The sequence below is a fragment of the Felis catus genome, chromosome C2 (genome assembly GCF_018350175.1).
Source record: "Felis catus isolate Fca126 chromosome C2, F.catus_Fca126_mat1.0, whole genome shotgun sequence".
NCBI classification, from domain to species: domain Eukaryota; kingdom Metazoa; phylum Chordata; class Mammalia; order Carnivora; family Felidae; genus Felis; species Felis catus.
In genome coordinates this window covers 105,433,159-105,445,373 of record NC_058376.1, presented here as the reverse complement: position 1 = coordinate 105,445,373, position 12,215 = coordinate 105,433,159, and the positions used below count along the sequence as shown (strand labels likewise).

The 12,215-nt window shown below is 38.5% G+C and overlaps 1 protein-coding gene across 1 annotated transcript in view; it reads left to right on the top strand.

Moving 5' to 3' along the window:
• Window positions 1-3,369: 3,369 nt before the first annotated feature.
• LOC101094201 (schwannomin-interacting protein 1) overlaps window positions 3,370-12,215 on the top strand; it is a 579,710-nt gene continuing 570,864 nt past the window's right edge. Inside the window, exons 1-2 of the mRNA XM_019810501.3 lie at window positions 3,370-3,431; window positions 9,374-9,454. Of these exons, the coding sequence (XP_019666060.3) occupies window positions 3,373-3,431; window positions 9,374-9,454 (140 nt within the window). The 5' untranslated portion in view covers window positions 3,370-3,372. The remainder of the gene's footprint in view (window positions 3,432-9,373; window positions 9,455-12,215) is intronic.

The following is a 12,215-nucleotide window of genomic DNA, read 5'->3' as shown; positions in this document are numbered from 1 at the left end:
AAAGAAAAGAAGAAAGCACGCCACAGGCACATCTTAGAGAAGAAAGTGCTGGGACTACCAACAGCTCAGTCTCTTTCCTAATCATAACGCAGGGGGTGAAAAAGACCAAGTTTATGACCTAAAAATCCTCCAATCCTCCTCTGATTTTCAAGAATAACTATGGATCTTATTCAACCTATTTTCTCTCTGTATAACAGCTGCATCTTTTGCCTATGTCACTGGAGGTGGAATGGGATATGATGAAGGATTAGGTGGGAAGGTTGGAGGTTTGGGGGAAAATAGAGGATAAATGCAGAGACTTGTTCTTAGAATTAGAAACCAGCCTCTATAGTGCTGAAGAGTTAGTTTTACCTTGGAAATAAAAAGCTGTGTATAAGAGTGAAAAGGATGCTTTATCAGTCTATCTACCTACCTACCTATCGATCATCTTTATCTTCCTACCCACTTACCATGTATACACTCTGCCTATATCGTACTGGCTGCCACTTACTGTGAAAAGCACACATGTAAGAGTTAAAATAAAAATAAAGACTTTCACACATCATGTACATGTAGTGAAAGAGGGGGATATAATTGTACCAACAACATGGAAAAAGTAGTTCTGACAACTGAATATTTAATTTAGCTTAAGCTTCAAGGAAAAATAAACAACCTCTGTAAGACTTAAAAAGTGGTTGTTGATGAAAAGAAGTATACTATTATATCAGAAGGGGAAAATATCCCTTAGTAGTAAATCCTAAAATGTTATTCTTTTGTATGGAAGAACCTGTAGCAAAATGTACAATGTCTTATACAGCAGTTTTGCAGAAGATGCAGAAGTATTCTTCATATGAGGTTTGTTATACGAATATTGGATATAAAAGCAGCAGCCTTTAATAAAAAGGAACTGAAGACCATGACCTGCTTCATCCATTATTCTCCTGAATAGCACTTTCTTTTAAAGAGACTGACAAAACAAAATAAACAACAACTGCCCAGTTCTTAAGTTTTATAGTCCCACACTTCATCTAGTTAGGGTTTTGTATACAGTAGCCCTAGGTTATTGCTTAGACTGTCACTTCTGAGTTTGAATGCTTTCAGCTGAAAGAAAATAGAAACTCAGCCCAAAGTGCCTTAAGCAAATGGGAGAATCTATTGGCTCATGAAACTGAAAAGTCCATCAATATGCTGGTTTCAAGTTCCAGTTTGATCCAGAAGTTCACAGTATCATTAGGGCACTGGCTCCTTGTCTGTTTCCTTGGCCTCTGTCCGTTCTGCTATGTTATCTTTTTTCTCCAGTTAGTAGTTCTTACCCCATAGCAGACACTTACATTGCAGTTCCAGGGTTCTTCACTTCAAAATCTTTACAGTCTTAGAATTCAGAGGAAAAAAAAAACAAACAAACAGAAGTTATTCCCCAGGTACCAAAGTGAACTTTAAACAATTAATATCGGTTGAGCAACTAATTTCAAAATACAATGCTGAGTGAATTAAACCAGACATGAAAGAATAATTTTGTATGCAGTTCTAGAACAAACCAAACTAATCTGTGGTGATATAAATCAGAACCAAGGTGCTTTTGAGAGAGGAACTTTCTAGAGAGAGATATGTTCTTTATTTCATTTTGGGTGGTGGTTCTACCAATATATGTCAAAATATTTTTGTCAAAAGTCATACTGTATATTTATAATATGTGTATCTCACACACTTAAAAATGAAAGCCTAGGTACTAAAAGATCATGCTGGCTGATATAAGGACAATTGACTGAAGTAGGCTAATATGGGAAACAGAGACAAGAGACTCACAGTTGGCTTAGACCACACTGCAAAGCAGTGGTCAGGTCCTGGATGTATTTTGAAGTTGAACTCAATAAGATTAGCTGATTGATTGTGTTTTGTGAGAAGAACAAAGGTATAAAAGCTGACTCCTAGGTTTTAACTCTGTGTATCTAGGTGAATAGTGATACCATTGGCCAAAATGTGGAAGAAGTGGTAAAGAAGGAAGTTTGGGTGGGAGGGTAGAGGCAAGGAAATCAAGACTTTGATTTTGAACTTGAGATGCCCATTATAAGTGCATCAAGTAGGCAAGTGGATGTAGAAGAGTGGAGTTTAGAGGAGAGATCAGGTACAAATATAAATTTAAAACCATGGGATGGGTTTTAAGGAATGGATCCTAAGGAATGAGGATTGATAGGGAAGAGGACAGAGGCGTAGGATGAACTACTGGCATGTTTCCAGAGGAGCTAAGATTTTATAGGGGTGAGGAGGACCTGGAAGAAGCAAGGAGGAGAAGAAAAGGTCCCATACCTCCTTCAGACCATGCTGGATATAGCCTGTGAGACATAAATGGCCACCTCTTAAGCACGCTGCAGGGGAGTTGGTGTGTTCAGGGACTCAGCCAAGTTTGTCATCAGCAAAATCCTCTATATCCTAAAACTCTTTTCTAAATGATCCTTTGATTTTCTTGCTCTAACAAAAATTTAGCTGTCTCAGAACAGCAAGGCAAAGTACAGTCAGAATAAGTTGAAGGATATGTTCAAAGAAGTTGAGGAAGTAGAGGATTTTGCTAACAACAGACTGTGAATTCCAAAGGGCTCAGGGGAAAGGTTGGAGGCACTGGGGAGAGGTTAGTGTCTGGGTCAAATTCTGGGATGCACAATACAGTATAAAGTTAAAGAAATTGAATAATGGGGATTGACCTAGGAGACTTGGATGTCTGGTAGCTTAGAAGCATGTTGAGACTAGTCCTGCTGGTCTTTTAAAGGGACAAATGTATAATTAATTCTAACTGGGGCTTCCTCTTGGAGCTTCAGCATTTTTTTGTGATGAGGCAAGTAGTGGCCTCTGTCCTCCCCCTGAATCACTGTGGCCTGAAGAATGGGATTACAGAGACTATGGAAGCCTAAAATTCAGGGAAGTTGTGTGTGTTTGTGTGCGTGTGCACACTTGCACATGTCTGAGCACTGTGTCTCGGGGATGAGGTTACCTAGAGTTCCCAGGAGACAGGAGAGGATGGTTGCTGAATGGCCAAAGCCAGCACATACTCATTAGAGCCCTTCACCCAGCAACCAGCAAACTTAATACTGTTGACAGAGTAAATTTGGGAAGAGAGTGAGTGGATCCATATAAAAACATCCCCACTCTGGAAGAATAACAGGAAACATTATCTTTAGTGGCATAAAAAAAATCACACAATTTGAGTGGCAGTATTGTATTCTAATTTGATCAAGGATCAAATTGAATTGTATGTCTAAGCACTTACCCATTGCAAAGTCCAGAACTCTTATAACAGTGTGTTATCTCAATTTTGCAAACAATTGCAGTCAAATATTATTACCCACAAGTACATGGGGTCAATTTGTAAGATAATTCTTTTCTTTTTCACAGGAAGAAATGAAAAGATTGCAGAATCCTTTAGAACAAGTTAATGATGGAAAATATTTACTTGAAAAGTAAGTAAAAAATACCAAAGGAAATTAATTATGTTTGAGGTTTAAAAGCTTGCATGGGGAAAAAAAAAAACAATCAAACACCTGGCAAGGCAAAAATGAATAAATAAATTTGACAGTTTCTTATGATATCATTGTGGTCAGGAACCCAGAAATGTGGCTCATTTGATATATAGTTAGATAGATTTATGGCTAGTTGAGCTATGATACACAAGCTGTACTGATTAACAGATTAGTATGATGCATGGAGATGTCTTGGTGCTGTGTCTGAGGGCTTAAAACTTAACAACCCTGTCCTCTTTTTGCCGTTTAATCAATGGAGTGTATAGAAGGTAGTCCTAAAATTTGCAAAAAGTTTAAGGGTAACACTAAGACTAATAGAATTAACATTAAAGTAATACTACAGAGGGGTGCCTGGGTGGCTCAGTCAGTTAAGCCTCCAACTTTGGCTCAGGTCATGATCTCATGGTTTGTGGGTTTGAGCCCTGCATTGGGCTCTGCACTGGCAGTGTGGAGCCTGCTTGGGATTCTTTCTCTCAGACTTTCTCTGCCCCTCCCCCCTCCCCCACTCCCCCATTCCCCTACTCTCCCACTCATACTCTCTCTCTCTCTCAAAATAAATAAATAAATTTTAAAAAACAATACTATAGAATGGAACAAAATTGAGCTGAAAAAAAAAACAAGAAAGAGATGAAATTCAATATGAGTATATTTTTCATTTAGATTTTTAAAAAATTGTACAATCAGATACATCAGAGATATATTCTGATTTCAGTTTGTGAGTAGATGCTTAGAGGTTTTATCTGATGTTAACGCAAGACTATGATTTTATATGACTTCTAAAAATATTACCACAATATTAGACTGGTAATAGGCATGCATTGTCCAGATAAAAGAAGAAATGAACTATCATTTACTGAGCATTTACAGTTATCTTCCATATCAGTGAATGCTTACAGATGTTTCCTCATAGAATTCTGATTATAGCCTTTTGACATAGGGATTATTTCCATTTTACAGATAAGGAAAGAGGCTCAGAGAGCTTTCAGCACTTGTCTATTTACTAAGAGTAGTGAGGGTGAGAATCAAAACCACTCATGGATGCCACCAGAGCTCCTGATCTCAAACACTGGCTAAATCTCAATGCCAAGCCCATGTGAGTGTCACCCGTGGCTCTGGGTACACATTTAAAAAGCCTGTAGACCGTCCCAAGAGCATCAGAGGAGGTCAGTTAAAATTGTGAGTTTCTGGGACCATATGAACCTACTACAGAGAGCTGAAGATGTGTACTGGACAAAAGAAATCTCAGAGGGAACATAATGACTTTCCTTAAAGATTTGAAGGAATTTTCCCATTAAAAAGGGGCCAAATTGCTCTTCTTGCTCTAAAGGGCATAACAAGAATCAGTGAGCAGGATTTACGGAGAAACAGCTTTGTGACTCAGAAAAAGAATAACTATTGTAAAAATTCAGCCTGCCCAACAGAATGGACTTCTTTATTAAGGAATGAGATGGCAGACACTAAAAGTGCCCATCTGAGATGCTGTTGAAAACATTCCTGAAAATGGAAAATCTTGAATAGGATTCCTTTCTCTGATTTTATCCTAGCTTTGTGAGTCTGAACTAAGTATTTAAATACCCTGAACACAGTTTCCCGTGCAGATAATAACACTGACTTGACAGTCTTGGTGAGGGCCTTAAATAAGACACCCACAATAGCCCAGTGGCTGCAATGTCAGCCCCTTCTCTTTCCATCTGGGTGGCTGTTTGGACTAGACACATTCAGGTTCATTCTATCTCCATGATTCTAAGAATTTGCCGTGTCATCACTTGAAGGACAGTTTTCGGCAGTTTGATTAAATGAAGTTTCTGCGTTATCTTCAGATTGAATTTATCCTTATTATGGTGTGCCCTCACCATTACCATCTCTAGAAGTACATAAATAATAACTAAAAAGTTTTTGTGTAACTAGAAAGATTTTCCTAGTGTGGTAATGACATTAGATAAGTGATTCTTCATCCTGGATGCCTTTAGAATCACCTGGAAGTTAGTAAAGATGGCATAAGCCTTGGTGTAAGCTCCACCCTAGACGAATTGAATCTGAATCTCTGAGGATGAGATCTTGAAATTAGTATTTCTCAAAGTTCCCTCCATGTAATTCTAATGAGGAGCTGGGGTGAGAACCAGTGGTCTAGGTACATTTTAGATTCCTTATGGTTATTCAGTAATCTCACTGTGGCTTAATTTTCTTAGGACACACTTACTCTGTGACGTTCAGCCCTTTCAATATAGGGCTGCTGAGCCAATGGTCAAGAATGAATTCTTGAGATGTTTTTGGTGCAAAAAGGTGTTTTTATTAAAGTACAGGGACAAGACCCATGGGAAGAAGGAGCTGTGCTATGATTGTGAGGAATGATTGATTATATACTTCTAGGTTGGGTGTGGGAGCAGATAGAGTTAAAGGAAGTCATTAAAGAGATTTCCATATGTTAAAGAAGACTACAGGATCCTGGAGGTCTGGCTATTCTCAAAGGTTGCTTTCACTCTCTAGCAAAACATCAACATTAAGGCAGCCATGAGTTCCTTGAGGAGTGTCACGCCCTGCATGTCTCAGGTATTTATCAATGGGCTGCGAGTTGTAAGGAAATTTAATTTTATCTATATTTCTCTTGCCTTTGTTCTCCTCATCACTTTTATCTATTAAGTTAGGTTGTGCTGGTATTTCATTATTGATTTTAATGTAAAAAGTGAACTCCAGAAGTTTTTTTCTTGCTAATTGATCACAACTCTGTATTGAACTTCTCGCTAATCCCAACATGTATCTTTCCCAGCTTTCTGTTGTCAAGAAGATTTGTGAAGATTAATGGCATATATGTGGGCTTCTGCCTCCTCTTTCCTTCCCTATTCTTTCCTTCTTATTGTCCAGAAGCCTGGGAAAGCTAAAAGCTTCTGGAAATGGCCAATCTGCTTTGCATGCTTATTTTTCCTTATCATGATTGAGGAATTCCAGAGATGGGAATTAAAGTCTCCCCTCAAAGCACACAAGCCTGTGGGGTAAGCTTCGCTTTCATGTTTGTCCAGGACAGAGAGAGAACAAACAATGGCTGCCAGCCCTAACGGCTATACCCATTTGCCTGTAATTCTAGAGATTTTCCTGCTTTGCTTCGGGGCAGGTCTGTGTCCTTGAAAGCTGTCAAATTTGATTGAAAAACTGGTGTGCTCTGAGCGAGCAGTTAGGCATTTCATTATAGCTGTAGCTGACTTAGGTGCTGATGTAAATCACCTCAGCTACTTGAAATGGCCATAAGTTAAGTGATGGTGGTGTCATAGCAGTTGATCAGTTATTCCCCGTTGGAACATTACATTTATTCTGAATGCTCAACAGGGTTTTGTGGTAGACAGCCTGAAGAGAGGGGGAGCTGCAACTCTGTTCTACTTGAGACTATGCGCAGGGCCAGTCCAGGTCATTTGTACACACGTACGTGCACATATTCAATAACACTTTCTATGTGCTCATGAACAGAAGAGTAATTAGTAATGCCATTATTTAAGAGACTGCTTATGACTCTGTTGTTTTTGATAATCATTTATTAACTTAAGTAAGACCTTAGGGTGACTGCTATTTGTTGTAAATATTGAATCAAGCTGGGTTTCTGGTGCGAAATATATGATTGCAAGCCACACATTCACCTCACATATAATCATTTTATTACCAACAGGTAATTATTGATGGAATGAGATAAAGCTATCCAATTAAAACCTAAAGGTATTCATAGTTTATAGATGGTTGAGGATGTATAACTGTAAATTGTAATTTATTATTATAAAATTTTTTTTCTGTTTTTGAAAACTTGAGTTTTGCCTTTGGTTGCTGTATAACTAGAGGTCCCACAACACCTCACATGTATCCCTATTGCCCAATTTACTAATATGCTATTAAGGGGGTTAGTTAACAAATCTTAAAGTATCTTTCTTATAAGGCTTTTGTCCCTACAAGATCATAAAATTGCAAAAACAACACTTTCCATGCCAACTGACCCTGCATTAAGTCCCTCTGTTTCCCCTTTAATAACATCTGTCACTCTTGCAATTGCTTGTTTAATATCCACCATCTCTTAGATTGTAAAACCATAGAACACGGAACATGTCTAGTGTTTTCACCATTGTGTCACTTGTGTTTTGCCTCATTTCTGACACATAGAAGATACACAATATATTTATAGATGAATGAATAAGATGAATTAATAATGGACTCAGAATACCAGTGGCATAGAGCAAAAAGAGTACAGCACTTTTTTCCTTGCCCCTTAACATCCCAGCTAGGCCACCACAAGGCTATATTGTGCTGATGGCACCACCTACTGGCCAAGTAGGAATTTATCTAATCTATATGTTTCTCCACCTTTTTTGGTATTCCTTCATAAAGAGGAGAAAGTCCTAGAGATACTTCCAGCTCAATTTTTTTCTTATCTTTTTCCTTTCTTTACTAGAACCACAACCTGGTCCTCATTATCAGACCAATTTGAATACCCTTCTAAATATTTTCTTTTTTTTTCCCTTCTAACTATTTTCCATCCCTCTCCTTGTCACTGCTATTAAAAATCACCCTTAAACATCCCGTTCAACTTTTCCTGCTCTAAATACTTTATGTTTCCCCACAGCAATGTTTTTCAAACTATAGATAACAATCCACTGATGGTTTGTTAAATCAATTTGATGGTTCACCACTGAAATGTAATATAAAAAATCTGAAATATAATAAAAGATATCAGCATACATTACATGTAGTTGGGGAAATAATATTTCTTGAAATTTTTGTTTCAGTTTTAATGAACACATATGTACACATACACATCCCCTTAGCACACACATGTGTCTTGGATTGGGATGTCAAATATTTGACGTGTGAAAACCACAGTCAGTAGCATTAAGTTGAATAAGTATGATATTAAAATCCTTCAATCAGTATTTTGTGGTTATGAAACTTGAGTTTCAATGTGGTTTCTGCTGTACAGTGACTTGAGCATAACCTCTTTGAGCTTCCGATTTCTCATCTGTATAATGGGGAAAATACATACTTGGTAGAGGCTACTGTGAAAATTTAATAAGATAATACATATAAAATGTTTATGACAGTGTTTTGTGTATATTATGCAGCCAATGATTATTAGTTTTCTGCTTATCCAAACTTATTTCCTACTTTTATCCTCGACTTTCACCAAATTGTTCTTTGTTATCTAAAAACAGCCTGAGTTTTTTCACCTCTAATCCTTTGTTTTAATATCTGTCTCATGTGTATTACCTTTCACATCTTAACCTAATTCCTTTCTACAAAACCCAGATCAACTACCACCATCTCCACAAAATCTTCCTTGATCACTGTAACACCCAGTGATTGTCTAATAAACTCATTAGAAGCAGTGATCTTCTAATGATCTAATGATCTAATGATCTATCTATGGATATAGAATTTTCCAGGACAGAGATTCATGCTTTGACAAAGCTTACAGAATGAAAGAAGGAAAGGTTCAATGGTAGTGGCACCATTGAAGGGTGAGAATGAATGAGATACATTCTCTACAACTTGGTTAATTCCATGGGATTTATAACACCCTCCTTTTGTTTTTTTTCTCTCCCCAAAGTGTCCCAATATTCTGCTCTTCTCTTTGCTTAAAGGAAATGACTCTCATGCCTTAAATATGAATGTTGAGCTAAGGAGTAAAAATCAAAAGAATAGCAAATGTAAAAAAACAATGTTTTCTTTTTATGGTGTGGTTATTTATCCATTATCTATCAATAGGAGACTTTAGGACTCTGTGAATTCATTAAAATGAACAAAATTGGATATATATCAGCTTTTTCAAATAAATACAAATTATCAATATTATTTTTATAAAGGTTAACTCTCTGTATTCAACTATATTGAGGCATTATTTCTGTTTCTAGTCACCAGATGGCCATGGATATGGAGAATAATATTGAAAAATATCACCTCAATCTACAGCCCCTGGAATCAAAGGTGAAAATGTAAGTTATTTCAAAGTTTACATTAAAACATTACAGTTCTCATTTTATGAACTTCTACACTACTCTTGAATTTGGGGGTATAAGAATTAAACATTTACTTGTTTCACATTTATGTGTTAAACATTTCTGTTCTGAACAGCAACAAAGCCGTTTTGGGCAAACAGCACCATCTACTGGATGGTGTGGGGGAATTATTATATTGTCATCCCATCATCATTTCTTGGTTTTCCCCTTTTAGACAGAGTGCATTTTCTGCTGTTTTGTCTTAGTAACTTGGTTAATTCCACCTTGGAAAACTTGGTTATTTTTATATCATGCCATTTCTTTTATCACACACACATGCACGCACACACACAGGTTAATGCTCTGAGAAGCATGTATCCAAGAATTTTAACATGTCTGAGCCTGGCTAGGATCACTGATAATTTACAAAAAAGCCCAAAGAGGAATCTTTTAGAAAAGAAGTCACCCTGAAGAAGGGAGACTTCCGGTGTACAGCTTTAAAGAACAATAGGCCATGGATTTGGGAACTGAGACAGAAATGATGCAGATATATAATATCCTGCTGGATAAAAGCAAATATTAACATAAACCCTTGTAAATCTACATTAGCCCTGGATATCAGTAAAAAGCTTGTATCTGAATGAGAACAGTGGGATACCTTCAAGATAAAGTTCAGACATGGCTTCTGAACCTGTTGGGTCCCCCACTGTAGGAAGCCCTATGTCATGCTTACTAAATGAATAATAAATCAGGCTACCAAATTTATGCAAGCAATGTGTCAGCCTCACTACACAGGATGTTAGTTTTCAAACATAGGTTGTTTCATCCTTAGGAATTTTCTCATTAAGATAACGTCCTCTTAAATGAAAAAGTGCTGGAATGGAAAGTTGTTTGTGTGAAAAATTAGAGTGTTTAATTTGAATGCTGAAATGAAGCTAGGAATCCTCCCTGGTGTTTTTTGGTTTTCATCATCTCTGATATGTATAGGCAGAGAGGCAGGTGCCAAGAGGAGGAGCAGGCAAAGAAAAAATCTCTCTGCCTGAGATTCCAGCCAGCTCAGAGAGTCTGGGACTTAATGTGTAGCTGGCTTGATGGAGGAATCTTAGGTCAGTGAGGTGCAAAAAGAATGGTTTTATCTCTTCTAATAACTCTGAACCCCATTTCCACTCACTGGAGGGGGATGAGGGAGAGAAAACTTAATCTTGTCCAATAATGGAATTTGAGTCCCATCAGAGAATTTAGTCCAGTTCAGTGACTCTTGTCTAATCTGGTTATTAAATTCTTAACTCTCATGACAGGTTGAACATCTCCCCTCTATACACATTAGACTTTTCCTGCAGCTGTGCAGCCTGCTGTCCTCTCTAGTCTCTCCTCTTTCTAGTTGTCCCTTCTCCTTGTTATCCCTCTCCCATCCCTCATGTGCCAAACACCCAACTGCCCCAAGATTTTCATTAATGGTAAACATTTCGCTCCCAGGCAGTTGTTTCCTTAAAAATAGGGGTCGGGACATTGTGGGAAGCGCATTTCATCTCCCCTGAGTCTTCCACCAATGGTGTAGGCTGTGTTTCTCATTATGTCCCTTGCTCTGCTGGGACGTCTCCCTCAGGCTGACCTTGGCATCCTCAAGAGGGTGAATTTTGGCATACCCTCCTCCCCACTTCCCAAAGGATGTTCTTTAGACCTGCAGAGCACTGGGTATGAAAGATGGGACCTTGTCCCAGGTTCAAGAGTCACTGTCACACTGCACAGGCTTTCTGTTAAGGTCTTCTTTTGTTGGTGGGAACCTGCTGAACATCTGTCTTCCCGTGGTAGGTAGAGAGAAGTAGGGAAAGCGATGGTTACTACACTATAAAATCCGCTTTACTGGAAACTCTCCTCTCCCTTCTCTGATGAGGAGGAGAGAGGGAGACTAAGTTCCATTGAAGGTTTTCTGGACAGTCCAACCTCCGCAACCCCTGAGGTGGGATGCATTTTGGCAGGCCAGTCTCTGAGTGTAAAAGATAATAAAGCCAGATGAGAACTGTTCTCAGGTGTGGGCTGCCTCCATTTTATACCTGCACTGATGGGAACCCAAGGTGGAGGTTGGATGGGGCAGGAAAGACTCTCAGTTGTTTCCTCATACTCAGGCCACCTAAAAAGAAAAGGATTTGATAAGGAAGCCTAAACCTCTATGTGGAGTGCAAAGTATCAGTGGAAGTAGAGACCTCCAGGGAAAGGACACATGTGAGTATGTGGATGGAATTTAGAGGAAATGTCAGGAAGGGTGCATTACCTGGTTCACGAATGCGACCATTAACAGGTAATTTTGAGTTTTAGAGTTGGAGGATCAAAGGACCGCATTGAAAGGGCAAAAGCAATCAAGATTGCACAGCTATTAATAAAAAGTAATTTTGGGGAGGTGAAAGGCAGGTTTTCTGAGGGTCGAACAAAAGCAAGCCTCTCAAGTCAGAAAACTTGGTGAAAGCAAAAGTAATAAGTGAAAGCACCACAGTGAAGGCTGTCAATGCAACTCGAAGACTAAAGACAAATATGTTAGGAGGCAAGGCTGGAACGAGGGCCTGAGGAAGAAGGCTCACATCAAGGAGCACATGCTTTAGCACAGAGGCCTGACTGCAAAGGAAGGAAATGGACTCTCCAAACTCCATAAAACTGCTACCCTTTACATGGGGTCACATCTTGGATGTAATAAGATCCGAAACCCACCTTCTAAATACAAACTGTCCCTTAACAGTTGTTCGTTAAGTGTGTGCAATCCCTG